This window comes from Emys orbicularis, chromosome 16 (assembly GCF_028017835.1).
Source record: "Emys orbicularis isolate rEmyOrb1 chromosome 16, rEmyOrb1.hap1, whole genome shotgun sequence".
In the NCBI taxonomy this organism is placed as follows: Eukaryota; Metazoa; Chordata; order Testudines; family Emydidae; genus Emys; species Emys orbicularis.
In genome coordinates this window covers 1,502,879-1,525,687 of record NC_088698.1, presented here as the reverse complement: position 1 = coordinate 1,525,687, position 22,809 = coordinate 1,502,879, and the positions used below count along the sequence as shown (strand labels likewise).

At 48.4% G+C, this 22,809-nt stretch overlaps 1 protein-coding gene across 1 annotated transcript in view; it reads right to left on the bottom strand.

Moving 5' to 3' along the window:
• Window positions 1-22,809, bottom strand: part of ASCC2 (activating signal cointegrator 1 complex subunit 2) — a 50,328-nt gene that overhangs the window by 14,817 nt on the left and 12,702 nt on the right. Inside the window, exons 8-14 of the mRNA XM_065417581.1 lie at window positions 21,767-21,879; window positions 20,074-20,148; window positions 17,887-17,994; window positions 2,945-3,013; window positions 2,127-2,201; window positions 1,678-1,864; window positions 29-243 (exon numbers count right to left, since the gene is read on the bottom strand). Of these exons, the coding sequence (XP_065273653.1) occupies window positions 29-243; window positions 1,678-1,864; window positions 2,127-2,201; window positions 2,945-3,013; window positions 17,887-17,994; window positions 20,074-20,148; window positions 21,767-21,879 (842 nt within the window). The remainder of the gene's footprint in view (window positions 1-28; window positions 244-1,677; window positions 1,865-2,126; window positions 2,202-2,944; window positions 3,014-17,886; window positions 17,995-20,073; window positions 20,149-21,766; window positions 21,880-22,809) is intronic.

Below are 22,809 nucleotides of genomic sequence, written 5' to 3'. Positions count from 1 at the left end.
ATCAAACATACTAAAACCTCATCCCCACCTTGGCATTGTTCGCTCCAGTTTGTCCAGGGATGGCACCAGCCTATCCTCCAGGATGTTGTTTATCACCTGCTCTACACTGTAGCTGTGCTCCTCCAGGCAGGCCAAGATGAAGCCCTCCCCTAGGTCAGGCAGCAGATCTTTCACTTGAGAGATCAAAGAATCCAACTCCACCCCCGAGACCTTGGCAGCGGGTGCTGCAGCTGCTCCAGCACACTATACATACCAAACACAAGGGGTGAAATTACTGAAAAGGGATCACAATACAGAGAGGGCATGTGTGCATGGAAACCGGGGCAAAGAACAGTTAGGGATATGAGAATAGAACCCAAATGGGGCACTAGGCAGAATCCATCAAGTACAGAATTAGGTATGCAGCTCTTTGAATCTGAGAGAGCTGGGATATTTTACAGCATCTTTTCCTCAAATAATACTTAGCAGGTATATCATAGAATCATAGAATATTAGGGTTGGAAGGGACCTCAGGAGGTCATCTAGTCCAACCCCCTGATCAAAGCAGGACTGATCCCCAACTAAATCATCCCAGCCAGGGCTTTCTCAAGCCTGACCTTAAAAACCTCTAAGGATGGAGATTCCACCACCTCCCTAGGGAACCCATTCCAGTGCTTCACCACCTGCCTAGTGAAATAGTGTTTCCTAATATCCAACCTAGACCTCCCCCACTGCAACTTGAGATCTGTGGATGAGGGGAAAGCAGTGGACGTGTTATTCCTTGACTTTAGCAAAGCTTTTGATACGGTCTTAAGTGCAGGACTCTGCACTTGTCCTTGTTGAACCTCGTCAGATTTCTTTTGGCCCAATCCTCCAATTTGTATAGGTCACTCTGGACCCTATCCCTACCATCCAGCATATCTACCTCTCCCCCCAGCTTAGTGTCATCTGCGAACTTGCTGAGGGTGCAATTCATCCCAACATCCAGATCATTAATAAAGATGTTGAACAAAACCTGCCCCAGGACCGACCCCTGGCGCACTCCTCTTGATACCGGCTGCCAACTAGACATCGATCACTACCCGTTGAGCACGATAATCTAGCCAGCTTTCTATCTACCTTATAGTCCATTCATCCAGCCCATACTTTTTTAACTTGCTGGCAAGAATACTGTGGGAGACCATAGCAAAAGCTTTGCTAAAGTCAAGATATATCACATCCACCACCTTCCCCATATCCACAGAGCCAGTTGTCTCATCATAGAAGGCAATCAGGTTGGTCAGGCATGACTTGCCCTTGGTGAATCTATGTTGACTATTCCTGATCACCTTCCTCTCCTCAAAATGCTTTACAAACAAGTCAAGGGCTCAGATACATCAGTGGTGGGAGGCGTACGAGTACTAGGTGGGTTACATTGATAGGAAACCCAAGACAAAAGGAATTAAGCAATCTGTCCAAGACCAGTGGCAGGGCCACAAGTAGAACCCAGTTTGTCTCATTCCCAAGCTTATTCACCATGCCGCATTGAATAGGTGGCTGCAATTCAGTTTTGATTGATCCATTTGGATTTGGAATACAGTCATTGCCTAAGAGCCAAGGAAACAAACAAGACTTCTCACCCCACCAAAGCGCAATCAGTTAAGTGGAGATGGTGGGAGAGAACCGTTACCCTCCCTGTCCATGCAGCTCCATACTCACATCATACTCCAAGTTGTATGCATCATCAAGCCCTTCTGAGTCCTTAGCAGCATTTTCCACCATTGCTGAAGCTCCATCAAATACCCTTGGTGGAGGCTGGCTTTTAACGACTGGTGTTTTTCTCCTCTCCACACCTTCCCAGGCACTTTCCACTGCTTGGAGGATATATGCTGTCCTGGTGTCATCCCTACAAGACTGCATTAAGGGCATTTCTCTGTGCTCTAGTCCAGATTTGCCTGTTCAGACATCACATGTGAGTAGTTATGTGCTCTTTGAGGACTCCAAATCTGTGCCTACACTAGGCTTTTTTCTAACAGCTTCCCCACCATTGCTGTCACTGGTGCAGCTTAATCAGAAGTAGCAAGTGTGAGAGTGCCAGTATAGACTGTCAACAGCCACCAGCTTTTTAAAACACAGTGAAGTGTACACCTGCTGAGAGAAAAGGATACAAGGCAGAGGATGCCTGCTGAAGCAGACTCACATCGTCTGCGACAGGAAACAGCTCATCATAGTCACAAAGAAACCTGAAAACACAAAAGCAAGTATATCAGTCAAACTGAGGAGTGAATGAACTGCAAAGCTCCCTGCTGCAATCCTTAATGCGCTGCTGTAACCTCATCAGCATGCAGTCATGAACCCCACGACCTTGCAGACACCCAGAAACAAACTCCAATGTCTATCGCCAGGCCTAGTTTTGCATTCCATCATAATCCAGTCAACGTCCCCACACCACAACAGCCAATTATAACCCTCAACATGATGCTGTGACCCTCCAATGACCCAATGCCCAGCTAGAGAGGAGCATGATTTTGTGATTAAAACACCTGACCTGGGGGAGTTAGGAAATCTGGGTTTGATTCCCAGCTCTGCCACTGACTCGCTGTGTCTCCTTGGACAAGTCACTTAATCTTGTGGTTCGGTTTCCCCATCTGTAGACTGGGGACAAATAATTGTCTAACCTGACAAGGTAGCTGTGATGGTTAATTCATTAACATACATACAGCACTTTGAGAGCCTACAGCAAGAGGTGCTAAAGAAGTGCAAAGCATTATAACAGTCTCTGGCACCACACAGCATCCTCTGCAACACTACAATAATGCTTGTTATAATTCTCTCTCACAGAACATTTCCTAACTAGACTAAAAGATTTCTAATTCCCACATGCATCAAAGTCCCTCATATACCAATGTCTTCCGCACTTTTAGTGCTGGGAACAGATATGGGAGGACAGTTATTCCTCCTTTGGGTCCCATTCTGTTGGATTTACCTCCTCTCCTGAAGCACTGAGGTGAAGATCTGCAGAAACTCTTCAATAAAGGGCTGAATAGTCTCATAGCTGTAAGAGACAATGCCATGGAACAGTGAGAAATTGAATTCAGAGCTGTACTTTTGAGATCACATTCCTCCTTCTGAACCTCCGTGACCTACCTTGCTAGCCATGTCTGCCACGTGACGACCACACGTACATCACAGCAAATCCATGTGTTCAACAGATTTCATTCCAGTGGGATTTTTTGAGACTTTTAGTTTTAAAAAGCAGCAAATTGTGAAACTGACCCAGCCTTCTCATGAGGCTTCAGTGAACATTTCAGCAAGCTGAACTTGGTCTTAAGGAAATAGGACTTTTGATAGGATTGAAACCATACTGGAAGGCAAGTGAGATTGCAGTGCGTGGCCCAAAAAGAAGTGAAAACAGAGTGGGGAGGGGAGGGGTAGGTACTTATATTCCTAATTACATTGAGATTCCTGCAAGACTGGGTTCCTTACATATGAGGTTATAGCACAGAACTCCCCAGAGAATGTGTGATCTCTCTTTTGCTCACCTGTGTGAGGGCATATGCCAAACAAAGACCACTTTATTGCATCGTCTCAACCTCCCCTTGGTTCCGGTGCATTGAGCATCACCACAGAAGCCAAACTGATGTGATGGCTGAGAGCCACCCCTTCACAGAATGCTCCTGCCAGTGTATGGATGCCATACAGATACTCCTCTAGAAGCAGGATGTGTCACCTCCACAACAGCCCCAGCTCCTGACAGCCCAGACTACCCAGCTCTGTCATTTGCTGCTGTTGCTGCCATCTACCTAAGACAGCGGTTCTCAAACTGTGGGTCAGGACCCCAAAGTGGGTCGCGACCCCGTTTTAATGGAGTCGCCAGGGCTGGCTTAGACTTGCTGGGGCCCAGCCAAAGCCCAAGGACTTTAGATCTGGGCAGCGAGACTCAGGTTGGGCTTCAGTTTGGTCCCCCCGCCTGAGGCAGCACTCAGGCGGGCTCAGGCTTCGGTGCCCCCTCCTGGGGTCGTGTAGTAATTTTTATTGTCAGAAGGGGGTCATGGTGCAATGAAGTTTGAGAACCCCTGAATTCTAAGGTATTAATATGGCCCCCAACCATTACCACAGTACTGTATCTGAGCACTCACAATCTTCAATGCACTTATCTTCTGAGGAAAGGCAGGACTATTATCCCTGTTCTACAGATGGGAACTGAGGCACAGAGAGGCTAAGTGATTTGCCCACGGTCACACAGGGAACTGAACCCAGCTCCACCTCAACCACCGGAGCATCATCTCCTTGAACAGATTGTACTGATGATAATTTGAGGTCAGTATTCAAGTATCAGAGGAGCTGCAGTGACATCAACAGCTCAGTGCAGGCTGTCTACAAACATTCATTCCAACAGTGCTGTCATAACTATAAAGAGAAGGGTAACAACCCTCCTGTATACAGTACTATGGAATCCCTCCTGGCCAGAGGCACCAAAATCCTTTTGCCTGTAAAGGGTTAAGAAGCTCAGGTAACCTAGCTGACACCTGACCCAAAGGACCAATAAGGGGACAAGATACTTTCAAATCTTGGGGGGCGGAGGGGAGGCCTTTGTTTGTGCTCTTTGTTTTTGGTGGTTGTTCGCTCTTGGGACTAAGAGGGACCGGACATCAATCCATGCTCTCCAAATCTTTCTGAACAAGTCTCTCATATTTCAAACTTGTAAGTAATAGCCAGGCAAGGCGTATTAGTTTATCCTTGTTTTCTCAACTTGTGAATGTTCCCTTTGCTAGAGGGAGGTTTATCCCTGTTTTGCTGTAACTTTGAAACTAAGGCTAGAGGGGGTTCCTCTGGGCTCTTTGAATCTGATTACCCTGTAAAGTTGTAAAATCAGGATGGAAAATAGAGATGATTTTTACCTTTTCTTTTTAATAAAATCCTTCTTTTAACAACCTGACTGATTTTTCCATTGTCCAAAGACCCAGGGGTTTGGGTCTTTGATCACTTTGTAACCAATTGGTTAGGATATTATACTCAAGCCTCCCCAGGAAAGGGGGTGTAAGGGCTTGGGGGGATATTTTGGGGGAAGAGGAACTCCAAGTGGTCCTTTCCCTGTTTCTTGTTAAATCACTTGGTGGTGGCAGCGTACCAGGTTTTAACCTAAGCTGGTAGAAATAAGCTTAGGGGGCTTTCATGCTGGTCCCCACATCTGTACCCTAGAGTGCAGAGTGGGGAAGGAACCCTGACATGGGTGCAGAGCGGTGGGATCATTTTTGAACCAAAAGCACAGCAGGATTTTAAAAGGACAAATTTTTCTTGTTAGAGGGTTTTTTCCTCTGCATGAACGCAGATGGGTCAAGTTACAGTAGCAAAGGAATTCACAAGCTGGGGTTTTTTTTTTTTCTTCTTTCTAACTCTCAGGTATAGCTAGTTTAAACCCAGAAAGGCTGGGCACTGAATGCTGTGAAAGTCTCTGTTAACTAAGCAGCCCCTGAGCTGAGTGCATCCCAGTTTCAGTGAACTGCAGAGGGGGTGTGGCCCAGCACAAGAAAGCAGGAAAATGAGTACCAGTGACGCCGCTAATAAACTAGAGCTGGCCAGACTGGAAAAACAAGAGAAAGAAAAGGAGCATAAAAGACTGATCGAATTAAAACAACTCGAGAAGGAAGCTGCTGAAAGAGAAGAGAAAGCCAACGAGGCTGCCCACAAGAGAACTATGGAGGAGAAAGAAAAAGAGATGGAGGAGAGGGAAAGAGAGAGGAAGCATGAACTGGAGTTAGAGAGGGCAAGGGCTAAGTAGGATATACCAGACAATCCTAGCAACCCCTCTCCAGGTACCGCTTCCCATCCAAGAAAATTCCCCACCTACAAGGCAGGCGATGATACCGAGGCCTTCTTAGAAAATTTCGAAAGGGCCTGCCTTGGGTACAGCATCTCTACAGACCAGTACATGGTAGAGCTGAGGCTGCAGCTCAGTGGACTCTTAGCAGAGGTGGCGGCTGAAATGCCTAAGGAAAACATGAACAGTTATGAACTTTTTTTTTTTTAAAGGCCAGGATCAGAATGGGGCTAACACCCGAGCATGCCCATCGGCGGTTCAGAGCCCTAAAGTGGAAACCGGATGTGGCATTTTCCCGACACGCCTACCACATTGAAAAAAATTGGGATGCCTGGATATCAGGAGCAAGCGTTAAATCTCGGGAAGATCTGTCTTTCCTAATGAAAATGGAGCAGTTCCTAGAGGATATTCCTGAGGAAATAGAAAGGTATATCCTAGATGGGCAGCCCAAAACTGTAATCGAGGCGGGGGAGATTGGAACAAAATGGGTGGAGGTGGCAGAAAAGAAAAAAAACTAGTAGCAGTTGGAGCAACCCGAAACAAAACCCTATCACCGGGGGCAACCCAAGGCCCCACCTACATCCCAAGGAAAACCCTAGACACCTTATCGTCCCACCACACCAGTCTCCAGCAACCAACCTCGCCCCACTGACCAGTCAGCTGGGCGATGTTTTAAATGTAATGAGCTGGGCCATGTGAAGGCCAACTGCCCCAAGTACCCCAACAGACTGCAGTTCATTACACCGGAGTCACACCCAAGGTCCTCGGGCCCAGATGCCTCTCAGGTACCCTCAGAGCAAAGGGAAACTGTGAATGTGGGTGGGAAGAAGGTTACAGCATGGAGGGACACTGGAGCACAGGTGTCAGCTATCCACCAGTCCTTAGTGGACCCCAAATTCGTCAACCCAGAGGCCCAAGTAACGATTCAACCATTCATGTCAAAATCTTCAAACTTGCCTACAGCTGAGTTGCCTGTCCAGTACAAGGGCTGGTAAGGAATGTGGACTTTTGCAGTCTATGATGATTATCCCATTCCCATGCTGCTGGGGGAAGATTTGGCCAACCATGTGAAGCTAGCCAAGAGGGTGGAAATGGTCACCCGCAGCCAGGCTAAGCAAGCTTTCACACCTATCCCTGTTCCTGAGCCTTCCACCAGGGCCCCGTCTGTGTTACCAGAGACCCAGACAGAGGTGGTGGAACTGGATTCCCTACCAATGACTGCAACAGCCGTAGTGAATCCAGTCCCAGAGACCCAGCCAAAGCCAGTTCCAGACCCGGCGAAGCAACCAGCACCAGAACCATTGCCAGTACTGAGTCCAGCACTTGCAAACCCATCTACAACTTCAACACCAGAGGGCACCACCGAGCCTGCACTGGCAGCAGCAGCAGATAACAGAAGAGGCTCAGCCAGAGCCTAAAATACCACATAGTGCACCAGCGGACAGCGGTTCACCGTCAACGGAAACAGCCCCATCACCTGCATCGCTTCCAGAGGGACCAAGCCCAGGTCCACAATCCAGTGAGGAACTGATGGCTCCAGCATCAAGGGAACAGTTCCAGGCCGAACAGAAAGCATATGAAAGCCTCCAGGGAGCTTGGACGGCGGCACAGAGCAACCCACCGCCTCTCAGCTCTTCTAATCGATCCCGGTTTGTTGTAGAACAAGGACTTTTATACAAGGAAACTCTTTCTGGGGGGCACCAGGAAGATTGGCATCCTCAGAGACAGTTGGTAGTTCCAACTAAGTACCGGGTAAAGCTCTTGAGCTTAGCCCATGATCATCCTAGTGGCCATGCTGGGGTGAACAGGACCAAAGACCGTTTGGGGAGGTCATTCCACTGGGAGGGAATGGGCAAGAATGTTTCTACTTATGTCCGGTCTTGTGAGGTGTGCCAAAGAGTGGGAAAACCCCAAGACCAGGTCAAAGCCCCTCTCCAGCCACTCCCCATAATTGAGGTCCCATTTCAGCAAGTAGCTGTGGATATTCTGGGTCCTTTCCCAAAGAAGACACCCAGAGAAAAGCAGTTGTGACAGACCCAGACCAGTGGGGTACAGGAGTCTGGTAGAGGGCAAATATACTGGTCACTGGATGAGTAGTTTTCTGTTCCCTGAGTGACCAGAGAAGGGGCTGCACTAGAGTAATCAGGAACCTGCTGGAACCAGTTAAGGCAGGCAGGCTAATTAGGACACCTGGAGCCAATTAAGAAGAAGCTGCTAGAATCAATTAAGGCAGGCTAATCAGGGCACCTGGGTTTTAAAAGGAGCTCACTTCAGTTTGTGGTGCGAGTGTGAGGAGCTGGGAGCAAGAGGCGCAAGGAGCTGAGAGTGAGAGGGTGTGCTGCTGGAGGACTGAGGAGCACAAGCATTATCAGACACCAGGAGGAAGGTCCTGTGGTGAGAATAAGGAAGGTGTTTGGAGGAGACCATGGGGAAGTAGCCCAGGGAGTTGTAGCTGTCATGCAGCTGTTACAGGAAGCACTATAGACAGCTGCAGTCCACAGGGCCCTGGGCTGGAACCCGGAGTAGAGGGCGGGCCCGGGTTCCCCCCAAACCTCCCAACTGACCTGGACTGTGGGTTCTTCCAGAGGGGAAGGTCTCTGGGCTGTTCCCCAACCCACATGGTGAATCTCTGAGGCAAGAAAATCCGCCAATAAGCGCAGGACCCACCAAGATAGAGGAGGAACTTTGTCACACTGGTGTCAGGGGTGGGATCCTGGGGTGCACAGCACGGCGGAAGAAGGAGGGTGATTTAAAAAAAAAGGGGGGGGAAAAACCAACAAAAAACAAAAAAGGGAGAGGGTTTATTTTTTTTCCACCACAATGGATGACGTAGTGCGGGCACTGATACAAGCTACGGCGGCCCAGCAGGATGCTACCCGTGTCCAGGCAGCCGCCCAACAGGAGGCAGTGCGGCTGCAGCAAGAGACTAATCGCCTGCTGATGGACCAGGCTGCTCAAGACCGAGCTATGTTGCGGGAACTGGTAAACCAGGTAAAGTCCCTTACAGAGCTGAATCGCAGCCATGATGGGATGCGGCTCATACGGGCCAGCCATTGGCTGCAGAAAATGACACGGGAGGATGATGTAGAGGCATACCTTCTGGCCCTTGAGAGGACAGCCCTACGGGAGGCCTGGCCTTGAGATCAATGGCCTGGCATCCTTGCCCCATTCCTGTGTGGGGAGGCCCAGAAGGCCTACCATGATCTGCCTGAAGAGGCTGCGGCAGACTACCCCCAGCTGAAAGCAGAGATCCTGGCCAGATCTGGGGTAACGACAGCAGTGCGGGCCCAGCAGTATCACGGTTGGAGGTACCAGGAAGACAAAACCCCGCGGTCCCAATTGTATGACCTCATCCATCTCACACGAAAGTGGTTGCAAACAGAGTCCCGGAGTCCGGAAGAGATACTAGCGGTTCTGGTCATCGACCGATACATGAGGGGACTACCACCAGACCTTCGTGCCTGGGTAAGCCAGAACGAACCCTCCACCTATGACGAGGTTGTCGCCCTGGTAGAGAGGTGAAGGACAGCGAGGGAGCTGACCCGACCAGTTAAGGAAGAGGCACCCGGGGTTAAACTAGCAGCACCAAGCCCTAAAGTTCGGGTGACTGGGCCACCAGGAGGGCCCAGGTGGAAAAAGAGAGAGGCCGAAGGTCCATCAGAGGCCATAAAGAGTCGGAGCACTGAGGGAGAAGAGGATCGTGATGTTAGACTGCCCAAACCAAGAGACTGGGGAATGCCTAGGGCTCCATACAGATGTTATGCCTGCGGGGAGTGGGGACACATAGCTGCACAGTGTCCCAATGCTGAGGAGCCTATGCAGTGTAACCTGGGGAACTGGGCAGATCCATGCTCCCTAATCCACCTTGTGGGGGTCTCACTAACCCCACATATGTATACCAGACCAGTGAAACTAAATGGGGTAGGGACCATGGCACTGGTTGATTCGGGGAGTGCTATCACGCTTATCTCAGGGAAGCTCGTGAAGCGTAGTCAGCTGCTACAGGCTAAACGTACGGGGATAACATGTGTCCATGGGACAGTTAGTTACTACCCCACCATCCCAGTAAAAATCGAGATCCAAGGGAACACTACTGAGGTAGCAGCAGGTGTAGTCCCTAAACTCCCATACCCGGTGCTCATAGGGAGGGACTTCCCAGGGTTTGGAAACTTACTCCCAGTAGGGGGATTGGAGAAAGATGGGGACCCTAAAATTGGTGAGGCATCCACAGCAGACTGTCAACCCCCAATCTTCTCTGAAATATCCCCAGATTTGTTCTCCACTCCCAGACAGGGTAGAAAGACAAAAAGGGAAAGAAGGGCAGCTAAGGCCTAGGGAACCCGAATACTGACCCAAAGCCAGAGGGTCACTCTTGTAGGTAGGCGGACCCGCGCAGCTGAAAAGGAGACCACGCAGGAGGGAGAAGCACCTGAGTCTGACCCCCACCCTAATGCTTCTGAACCAGTAGAGGCAACAGAGACTGGGCCCCTAGATCTTGGGCAGATTAGCCCCGGGAGAGGAAATTTTGGACGGGACCAGGCAGAAGACCCAAGGTATGACAACATTAGGAAGGAGGTGACTGAAATAGATGGGGTACCTGTGGAAGGGAAAACCCAGGGACCAGGACCCTACTTCATAATGAAGAAGGATCTCTTATACCGGGTTGCACCAGTACAAGGGCAGAAGGTACAGCAGATCCTAGTACCTCAAAAACACCAGAACGCTGTATTAAGTCTTGCTCATAGTCATTTTTTTGGGGGGCATTTGGGGGTAGAGAAGACCCTGGCACGAGTCCTACGACGGTTCTTCTGGCCCGGAGTACATGAAGAAGTGCGGAGGTAATGTGCCTCCTGCCCGGAGTGTCAGCTGCACAGTCCCCGTCCCCACTTGAGGGCACCTTTAGTACCTCTTCCCATCATAGAGGTCCCCTTCGAGCGAATAGCCATGGACCTAGTGGGACCCCTGGAGAAGATGGCTCGGGGCCACCAATATATACTTGTTGTTTTGGACTATGCTACTCGCTACCCAGAAGCCGTCCCCCTGCGGAACACGGCCTCTAAAACTATAGCCAAAGAGCTGGTGGGGATCTTTGCCCGAATGGGGCTACCGAAGGAGATATTAACCGACCAAGGAACCCCATTTATGTCGAAGCTAATGAAGGACCTCTGTACGCTGCTCCACATACATACCCTGAGAACTTCGGTCTACCATCCGCAGACTGATGGGTTGGTAGAAAGGTTTAACCGAACCCTCAAGGCTATGATAAGGAAGGTGGTAAGTCGGGACGGGAAGGATTGGGACACCCTACTACCCTACCTTATGTTCGCTATCCGGGAGGTACCTCAGGCCTCAACTGGGTTTTCCCCCTTCGAGTTATTATACGGGCGTCACCCCCGTGGCATACTAGATATCGCCAAAGAGATCTGGGAAGAGGAACACAAAGAGGGGAGAAATATAATAGAGCATGTAATGCAGATGCGAGACCGGATAGCCCGGGTTACCCCTATTGTACAGGAACATTTGGAGAAGGCACAGGAGGCCCAGCGAACCCATTACAATCGCCAGGCAAAAGTGCGACAGTTCCAACCAGGGGATCGGGTTATGGTGTTGGTACCCACGGCAGAAAGCAAGCTTCTGGCCCAATGGCAGGGGCCCTATTGAAATTGAAATTAATGGAGATATCCCATCTCCTAGAACTGGAAGGGACCTTGAAAGGTCATCGAGTCCAGCCCCCTGCCTTCACTAGCAGGACCAAGTACTGATTTTGCCCCAGATCCCCAAGTGGCCCCCTCAAGGATTGAACTCACAACCCTGGGTTTAGCAGGCCAAAGCTCAAACCACTGAGCTATCCCTCCCCCCGTGATTGAACCCGTGGGGGAAGTAACCTACAAGGTGCGGCAGCCAGGACGCAGAAAACAAGAACAGATTTATCACGTTAACCTTCTGAAACCCTGGCATGCACAAGAGGCATGCACAACGGTCCAAAAAGACCTAACCCAGGAAAACAAGCCTTCCAAACAGGTGAGAGTGTCTCCCGATTTAACACCAGACCAGAAGAATGAGGTATCTGAGATGATCTTCCGGAACCAAGATGTGTTCTCGACAAAACCGGGTCGAACAACCGAGACATATCACCACATCGTCACAAACCCTGGGGCCAGAGTAACAATGAGGCCCTATCGGGTGCCAGCGGCAAAAGGGAGGAAATAAAAGCAGAAGTAAAAAAAATGCTGAGTTGGGGATCATCAAAGAATCCCACAGTGGTCCAGCCCAATCGTGCTGGTGCCCAAATCTGATGGCACCACAAGATTTTGCAACGACTTCCGGCGACTAAACGAAGTATCCCAGTTCGACGCGTACCCCATACCTCGCATAGATGAGCTAGTGGACCGTCTGGGTAATGCCCGGTACTTGACTACCCTAGACTTGACAAAGGGGTACTGGCAGATTCCCCTTGCAGAAGACGCAAAGGAAAAGACTGCGTTCTCTACACCAGAGGGTTTTTTTCAATATGCTGTCCTCCCTTTTGGACTACATGGGGCCCCAGCTACCTTCCAGCGCCTCATGGACAAGCTATTACGCCCGCATAACAGTTATGCTGCTGCCTACTTGGACGATGTGGTCATTCATACCCCAGACTGGGAAACCCACCTGGAGAAGGTGGAGGCAGTCCTCGATACCTTCAGGCGAGCTGGCCTTACAGCAAACCCTGCCAAGTGCGCTGTAGGGTTTACAGAGGCCAAATATCTTGGCTACATTGTGGGAAAAGGTTTGGTAAAACCCCAAGTGAACAAGTTAGAGGCCATCCAAAATTGGCCCCAACCAAGTCGCAAGAAACAAGTCCGGGCGTTCCTAGGTGTGGTGGGGTATTACCGACGATTTATCCCCCACTTTGCCACAAGGGCAAGCCCCGTGACAGACCTAGTGAAAGCCCGTGGACCTGATCTGGTGAGATGGTCTGACCCAGCAGAGGAAGCATTCACAGACCTACGGATTGCCCTCTGCAGTAACCCCGTACTGATAGCCCCTGATTTCACCAAGGAGTTTATCCTGCAGACGGATGCATCGGAAGTAGGGTTGGGAGCCGTTCTATCACAGATGGTCGGGGAGGAGGAACACCCAATTCTATACCTCAGTCGGAAACTCCTTCCAAGGGAACAAAATATGCAGTGGTGAAGAGAGAATGCCTCGCTGTAAAATGGGCCATGGAAACATTGCGCTACTACCTGCTCGGGCGCAGATTTGTCCTCATGACCGACCATGCCCCTCTTCAATGGATGCAGCGGAACAAGGAGAAGAACACAAGGGTGACCAGATGGTTCTTATCCCTCCAACCTTTCCAGTTCCGTGTGCAACACAGAGCAGGGAGCCGTCATGGCAACGCCGATGGCTTGTCACGTGTGCACTGTCTGACGTCCCAAGCTGCCCAACCCCTTGGCGTTGAGCAGGGGGGAGGGATATGTGACAGACGATAAATCGTCCTGTACCAGTGGGGTACAGGAGTCTGGTAGAGAGCAAATATACTGGTCACTGGATGAGTAGTTTTGTGTTCCCTGAGTGACCAGAGAAGGGGCTGCACTAGAGTAATCAGGAACCTGCTAGAACCAGTTAAGGCAGGCAGGCTAATTAGGACACCTGGAGCCAATTAAGAAGCTGCTAGAATCAATTAAGGCAGGCTAATCAGGGCACCTGGGTTTTAAAAGGAGCTCACTTCAGTTTGTGGTGTGAGGAGCTGGGAGCAAGAGGCTCAAGGAGCTGAGAGTGAGAGGGTGTGCTGCTGGAGGACTGAGGAGCACAAGCATTATCAGACACCAGGAGGAAGGTCCTGTGGTGAGAATAAGGAAGGTGTTTGGAGGAGGCCATGGGGAAGTAGCCCAGGGAGTTGTAGCTGTCATGCAGCTGTTACAGGAGGCACTATAGACAGCTGCAGTCCACAGGGCCCTGGGCTGGAACCCGGAGTAGAGGGCGGGCCCGGGTTCCCCCCAAACCTCCCAATTGACCTGGACTGTGGGTTCTTCCAGAGGGGAAGGTCTCTGGGCTGTTCCCCAACTCACATGGTGAATCTCTGAGGCAAGAAAATCCGCCAATAAGCGCAGGACCCACCAAGATAGAGGAGGAACTTTGTCACACAGTACATACTGACTTTCATGGATTTTGCAACCCGGTGGCCAGAAGCAGTAGCTCTAAGCAACACCAGGGCTAAAAGTATGTGCCAAGCACTAACAGACATTTTTGCCCAGGTAGGTTGGCCCTCCGACATCCTTACGGATTCGGGAACTAATTTCCTGGCAGGAACCATGAAAAACCTGTGGGAAGCTCATGGGGTGAACCACTTGGTGGCCATCCCTTACCACCATCAAACAAATGGCCTGGTAGAGAAGTTTAATGGAACTTTGGGGGCCATGATACATAAATTCGTAAACGAGCACTCCAATGATTGGGACCTAGTGTTGCAGCAGTTGCTGTTTGCCTACAGAGCTGTACCACATCCCAGTTTAGGGTTTTCACCATTTGAACTTGTGTATGGCCGCGAGGTTAAGGGGCCATTACAGTTGGTGAAGCAGCAATGGGAGGGTTCTACACCTTCTCCAGGAACTAACGTACTGGACTTTGTAAGCAACCTACAAACCACCCTCCGAGACTCTTTAGCCCTTGCTAGAGAAAACCTAAAAAAGGCTCAGGAAGAGCAAAAAGCCTGGTATGATAAACATGCCAGAGAGCGTTCCTTCAAAGTAGGGGACCAGGTTATGGCCTTGAAGGCGCTCCAGGCCCATAAAATGGAAACATCATGGGAAGGGCCATTCACGGTCCAAGAGCGCCTGGGAGCTGTTAACTATCTCATAGCATCCCCCACCTCAAACCTAAAGCCTAAGGTGTACCATGTTAATTCTCTAAAGCCCTTTTATTCCAGAGAATTAAAGGTTTGTCAGTTTACAGCCCAGGGAGGAGATGACACTGAGTGGCCTGAAGATGTCTACTATGAAGGAAAAAGTGACAGTGGCGTGGAAGAGGTGAACCTCTCCATGACCCTTGGACGTATGCAGCGACAGCAGATCACGGAGCTGTGCACTAGCTTCGCGCCGATGTTCTCAGCCACCCCAGGACGGACCGAACGGGCATACCACTCCATTAACACAGGTAATGCTCGCCGAATTAGAGCCCAACCTTACCGGGTGTCTCCTCAAGCTAAAACTGCTATAGAATGGGAGATCCAGGATATGCTACAGATGGGTGTAATCCGCCCCTTTGACAGTGCATGGGCATCTCCAGTGGTTCTAGTTCCCAAACCAGATGGGGAGATACGTTTTTGCGTGGACTACCGTAAGCTAAATGCTGTAACTCGCCCAGACAATTATCCAATGCCACGCACAGATGAACTATTGGAGAAACTGGGACGTGCCCAGTTCATCTCTACCTTAGACTTAACCAAGGGGTACTGGCAGGTACCTCTAGATGAATCCGCCAAGGAAAGGTCAGCCTTCATCACTCATGTAGGACTGTATGAATTTAATGTGCTCCCTTTCGGGCTGCGAAATGCACCCGCCACCTTCCAAAAACTTGTAGATGGTCTCCTAGCGGGATTGGGAGAATCTGCCGTCGCCTACCTTGACGATGTGGCCATCTTTTCTGATTCATGGGCAGAACACCTGGAGCATCTGCAAAAACTCTTCGAGCGCATAAGGGAGGCAGGACTAACTGTTAAGGCGAAAAAGTGTCAAATAGGCCTAAACAGAGTGACTTACCTTGGACACCAGGTGGGTCAAGGAACTATCAACCCCCTACAGGCCAAAGTGGATGCTATCCAAAAGTGGCCTGTCCCCAAGTCAAAGAAACAGGTCCAATCCTTCTTAGGCTTGGCCGGATATTACAGGCGATTTGTACCGCACTACAGCCAAATTGCTGCCCCACTGACAGACCTAACCGAAAAGAAACAGCCAAATGCAGTTCAGTGGACTGAAGATTGTCAGAAGGCCTTTAACCAGCTTAAAGCGACACTCATGTCTGACCCCGTGCTAAGGGCCCCAGACTTTGACAATCCGTTCCTAGTAACCACAGATGCGCCCGAGCATGGTGTGGGAGCAGTTTTAATGCAGGAAGGACCGGATCAAGAATTCCATCCTGTCGTGTTTCTCAGCAAGAAACTGTCTGAGAGGGAAAGCCACTAGTCAATCAGTGAAAAGGAACGCTACGCCATTGTGTACACGCTGGAAAAGCTACGCCCATATGTTTGGGGACGGCGTTTCTAACTACAAACCGACCATGCTGTGCTAAAGTGGCTTCATACCGTCAAGGACAATAACAAAAAACTTCTTAGGTGGAGTTTGGCTCTCCAAGATTTTGATTTTGAAATACAACACATTTCGGGAGCTTCTAACAAAGTGGCTGATGCACTCTCCCGTGAAAGTTTCCCAGAATCAACTGGTTAAAAATTGTTCTCGGAATGTGGGACGTATTGTTAGTTTTTATATATTCAGTAGTATGTCTAAAGGTGCATGTGTCTTATTAACTCTGTTTTCTCCTAGAGCTCCAGGAAGAAATCACAGCCAGTGTGGAACCGGCTGTCCAACACTATCTGTGATTTGGGGTGTGTGTCATAACTATAAAGGGAAGGGTAACAACCCTCCTGTGTACAATACTATAAAATCCCTCCTGGCCAGAGATACCAAAACCCTTTTACCTGTAAAGGGTTAAGAAGCTCAGGTAACTGGCTGACACCTGACCCAAAGGACCAATAAGGGGACAAGATACTTTCAAATCTTGGGGGGCGGAGGGGAGGCCTTTGTTTGTGCTCTTTGTTTTGGTGGTGTTCGCTCTTGGGACTAAGAGGGACCGGACATCAATCCATGCTCTCCAAATCTTTCTGAACAAGCCTCTCATATTTCAAACTTGTAAGTAATAGCCAGGCAAGGCGTATTAGTTTATCCTTGTTTTCTCATCTTGTGAATGTTCCCTTTGCTAGAGGGAGGTTTATCCCTGTTTTGCTGTAACTTTGAAACTAAGGCTAGAGGGGGTTCCTCTGGGCTCTTTGAATCTGATTACCCTGTAAAGTTGTAAAATCAGGATGGAAAATAGAGATGATTTTTACCTTTTCTTTTTAATAAAATCCTTCTTTTAACAACCTGACTGATTTTTCCATTGTCCAAAGACCCAGGGGTTTGGGTCTTTGATCACTTTGTAACCAATTGGTTAGGATATTATACTCAAGCCTCCCCAGGAAAGGGGATGTAAGGGCTTGGGGGGATATTTTGGGGGAAGAGGAACTCCAAGTGGTCCTTTCCCTGTTTCTTGTTAAATCACTTTGTGGTGGCAGCGTACCAGGTTTTAACCTAAGCTGGTAGAAATAAGCTTAGGGGGCTTTCATGCGGGTCCCCACATCTGTACCCTAGAGTGCAGAGTGGGGAAGGAACCCTGACAAGTGTAAAGGCAGCATGGTCCAATGGAAAGGGCACTGGCCTAGAAGTCCCAGGGTCTGGATCCTTCTCGTGACTCAGCACACGTGGCCCTGAGTAAGTCACTTCACCTCTCTGTACCTCAATTTCTCCCTCTGTTAAATGGGGATACTCACCCCCCTTTGTACAGCACTTGGAGATCTGGGGATGAGGACCGTTACACACTAGCTTTTCACTGGGGTGAAAATGGAATAAGGGCAAAAGCATCCATAGCTAGATTTAAAAACATTCTTCAATGAGCTACAACACAATGTGGATTTCTATGTATTTTAGGTGTTGCTAAAGTGCTTAGCCTCATGATATCTAAGCACTAGCCTAGAAGTCACAACATATCCCGTAGCCAATATGAACATGTTCACTAGGACATGGCCTTATGCCGTCTGGAGGGGTCAAAACAAAGCCCAGTTTGTAAATGCTCTAGATCAGGGACAGTTTTATCCTAGATCTTTGTACAGCACCCAGCACAACAGGGCTCTGATCCCAATGGGGCCTTTGAGCACTACCCCAATATAAATTATAAATAATAATTCATCAATAAGGCTGGAAATCTCAGGACTCTTCTCTTCAACAGAGCAATTAAGCAACTGAGTTACTCCTAAAGATAGCACCCTACCAGTAGACACTGCAGTCTCAGCCACATAGATAAAGTGCCTGTACCTGCTTTCTAAGATGGGCTGGAGGCAGATCTGGTTAATGAGAATATGAAAGATTTCCACCACCTTCTTCCTGGAATGAGAAAGCCTCCTCCACAAGTCAGCCAGTAAGCTTCAGAGAAAGAGAGAGCATGGAGTTAGTCTCAACACAAGGGAAAAAAAAAAAATCTCTGTGGTTTGGGCCCTGCTCACTTTAGAGGAGAACCTGTGTTAGCTGAGCCATTTTGAATGCTTAGGGCTTGTCAACATGAACAATTAGACCACGGTGAGCTGGGGTGTGACTCTACTCCGCACTAGCCTGCCACACTCTAACTGACCTTGTGCACCCTGCTGACATGTGTTAACAGTCTATTAGAGCACTTTGAGCTAGTCCTCTTTGAAACAGGACTAGATCAAATCGCTCTAATAAACTGTTAAACATATCAGCAGGGTGCACACAGACAGACTCCCAAGCAGGCAAATATGGGGTAGATTCACACCCCAATTTGCCAGGCTCTAAGGGGTTCTCAAACTGGGGGTCATGACCCCTCAGATGGTTGCAAGGTTATTACATGGGGGTTGCGAGCTGTCTGCCTCCACCCCCAAACCCTGCTTCGCCTCCAGCATTTATAATAATGTTAATATAAAAAAATGTGTTTTTAATTTATAAGGGGGGGGTCATACTCAGAGGCTTGCTGTGTGAAAGGGGTCACCAGTACAAAAGTTTGAGAACCTGGTCTAACTGTTCATGTAAACAAGCCCCCAGTTTGTCTCTGCTGCAAGAAGCAGACAGAACCATTACACAATCTGTTTGAATACATATTCTAAACAAAGTTGCTCTATAAACATTTTTTAAACACTAGGAGTACTTGTGGCACCTTAGAGACTAACAAATTTATTAGAGCATAAGCTTTCGTGGGCTACAGCCCACTTCTTCGGATACATAGAATGGAACATATATTGAGGAGATATATATACACACATACAGAGAGCATGAACAGGTGGGAGTTGTCTTACCAACTCTGAGAGGCCAATTAAGTAAGAGAAAAATAACTTTTGAAGTGATAATCAAGATAGCCCAGTACAGACAGTTTGATAAGAAGTGTGAGAATACTTACAACGGGAGATAGATTCAATGTTTGTAACGGCTCAGCCATTCCCAGTCCTTATTCAAGCCTAAGTTGATTGTATCTAGTTTGCATATCAATTCCAATTTGTTAGTCTCTAAGGTGCCACAAGTACTCCTGTTCTTTTTGCGGATACAGACTAACATGGCTACTACTCTGAAACCTTTTTAAACACGGTTACCCTTGGTTCTCACTAGCTAAGCAAATGGTATTTAAACCACCTTAGCAAGAACTCTTGCTTTCAAACACACTGGGGCAAATCCATGAATGGAAGCATACTGGTTCTTTTACATGCTTGCACTTTATTACAGGTTTAGGATGCATCTACCTTGGGATAGTACACTATGCAGTGCCTCTCCCTAGAAAGTAGAAAAGGATTTACCGTATATACTCGTTCATAAGCCAAATATTTTTGGTAAAAATGTGACGCATCAAAGAGCGGGGGTCGGCTTATAAATGGGTCTACACCAAAATTTGATGATTTTAAACTCTATGGAAACATTGAATTGAATATCTAATACATTGTCGTTTTGTTTATCTGGAGCATCTGCAGGCACGGAGCACCTCAGCTCCCAGTGTCTGCGGTTTGCCGTTCCCAACCAATGGGAGCTGCGGAAAGTGGCGCGCCACTTCCCGCAGCTCCCATTGGCTGGGAACGGCAAACCGCGGACACTGGGAGCTGAGGGGCTCCGTGCCTGCAGACGCTCCAGGTAAACAAAATGTCCAGGCCCACTAGCGGCTTACCCTAATGGGCCAGGAGCCAAAGTTTGCCAACCCCTGAAATATAGGGTCGGCTTATGAAAGGGTCATACCGTTTTTGCTATTTTTACCTAACCATCTTGGGGGGTCGGCTTATAAACGAACGGGCTAATGAACAAGTATATACGGTAATTAAAAATCCCACCAGGTGGGAAAGAGGCTTTTTTGAAGTCAGAAAAGCTTCTTCTTCAGGACTCTTGAGAAGAAGCCAAGAAAGGCAGAGAGAGACTAAGGGCATGGATGTGGAAGGGGAAAGAATGTTTTAATTTACTGTGGGGGTGGTTCTCTCTGAAAAGAATAGGCAAACCTTCTCTGCCACTTTTTACCTCTTATCCTCACATGTCCTCCTCTTAATTGCAGATTCCAGCTCAGGAATTGCAAGTTCATAAAATGAAGCCAGTCTGCAAAAACATGTAATAAAACAAGAACTGTCAATAGATGTTTTTAAAATGCTTCATTAAAAGACAAATCAAATGGGAACCTTGATATTGATATCTCCAGTCTCTAATTACTAGCAGTTCCAGCTCTGACCCTTGTTTCATTATAGCTTATTCCCAGAAACAGCAGCTCCCTAAGGATCTGTTCAGCACTTACGCTACAGCTGCACCGAAATGAGATGGTTTCAAAGCATCCTGCTGCTGACTAGGCAAACGATCTGCACTACTCTAGAGCATCCTGCACACACATCTGCAGCCCATGAAGAGTTGACAGACTGATGCACCCAAACTGAACTCCTTTCTTACTGCTGTGAGATCTCCTCTTACACAGACTTAGACTGATGACAGACATGCTTGGTCCCATTTGCAGGGAGAGAGAACACATGCTCCTTTTGGTCTCGGGAAAGGAGGGAGGGAACAAAGGAGCCACTTTGGCCTAGTACCAGGTTCTGAGAGCCAGACAGCCCATACATACCATTTTTACCTAGAGACAAAGCATCACGGGATGCAGATATACTTGCCCACACCAAGAAACAACTGGGTTTGCTTCATGATTTGCTAGGGGTTTACAACTGATGGTTTATAGTTCTTTGTACAGAGGCTAAGACTGCAAAATGGTGTGCAGAGGATACACACACACACTGCAACTGGTCTCATATCAAGATGTCAACATGCCTCAAGGACACCAATTTAACAACATAGCAGAAACCAGTTCATACTTCTAGGTCAGGAGACAGACGATTAGCAAGAGTGACAAGAGGCTGATTTAGAAACCTTATAGATTCTCAGAAAGGGACACATGCAAATCAGTATTCATCTGCCATACCCCAAAGGACCAGTGATTAGTCCAGATTGACAGTGCATTAATAAAATGCAGCTGTCCCCTTAAAAGAGGGCAGGGCCATTTTAGTGCATTTCAGACAACAACAACAGAACTAAAAGCAATTGCTTTTTCCCTTTGGGTTACCAACCACCATAGTGCAGCTGTTTGGCCAGTCTAAACATTCACCACCAGTCCAATAATCTGACTACCATCAATAGCATGACCACATACAATGGGGATACCCCTCCAACAACCTACACCTCTTAGAGCTTAAAACCTCTTATCTTACCAAATGTAATAAGCCAAATTTTTAAATCTACATCATCATTAATATCCACAATCAATGCAATTGTGGCCAAAGTGACTAACTTAGTGTGTGGCTGCCCACATCCTTGTTAAAGGGACAGCCTGCAGAGACCAGTACACAGTGCTGCCTCCACCCAGATCAAGATGGCGTGCTAAAACCTGAAGTCTTTATAGGACACACTGCAATATTACTGAGGAAGCGGCTGCAATCTGGTCCATTTTATGGAAATTAGATACAACCCAGCCTCCTGGCAAATTGCCAAGGTAATCCTCAATTGGGGAAACTCTGGGCATCCCCTGTAGTGACCTGTTTTATTCACCAAAAGACTACTCTACCATCAGAATAAACTGAGCAGCCTATTCTTTTAATGATAAATGTAAAGGGAAAGGACAAAACAGCACACTCGGCATTTATACTCCACTAAGCCAAGCTGTCAGGGACTAGACACGTACCTGTAACAGAAGTCATGTTTTTGAAAGGTCTGACAGGCCAAGGGAAAGACATCAAGAAAGGCCCAAAGGGTGGTGCAAGTGTCACACAAGTACAGCATGATATCCTTCAATGCCTAGTAGAGAAAGAACTATTCATTATCCAAAGAGAGGAAAAAGTCACATCGAGTTGTCCTGGCAGCCTAGTATTCGGAGACTAGTGCTAACGCACTGAGTTCACGGAAAAGCTGCCCTTTTGAGGGTGGGAAGAGAGTTCTTCTTTGTGCCACTCATGGCACAAATAAGACAGTCCACAAATATTTAGGGCAACATCTATACTAGACCTTTTCTCCCTCAGAAGGCATAATGAAAGCATCTGACTACTTATGCTCATTAAAGTTTCCAAGGCACTTTTGTTAAATTAGGGGGGCCCTGGCCAAAGCCCATTTTGCATAATGGCAATTTACCTCATTAAGTCCCTCTAGAAGTCCAGCTGGATACAGTATTCTTCCCCTTCTATCCTAAATGGTTGCACAGCATTAGTGTTTGCACTTAAAGAGCTGACATGGTCCACTTTCAGTGGCAGCCGAAGTGATTCCTCTATATCAGAGGTTCCCAAACTTCTTTGCTGTGCTCCCCCTTCTACCTGGGAATCACATAACAGGCCCCCACCTCACCCCCAACGTCCACCCATCCGGAGCAGGGACTGAGGGGAGCAGACAGCTCACACTCAGGTGGCAGCAAGAAATGGCTGGCTTCATCCCCAGAGGACACCATGGCTCTTCGCTCTCCCTTCCCCATGTCCAGAGCCCCTCACTCCTGCAGGCATCAGAGGGTTTAAAAACACATGGAGCTGTAGCCAGTCAGGCATCTGGGCCATGTGGGCAGGGTAACAGTGGGGACAGCACGCAGGGAGTCCCCAGCAGTAAGAGAGGGGAGGAAGTGGCTGCAGGGGAGGGATAGCTCAGTGGTTTGAGCATTGGCCTGCTAAACCCAGGGTTGTGAGTTCAATCCTTGAAGGGGCCACTTAGGGATCAGGGGTAAAATCAGTACTTGGTCCTGCTAGT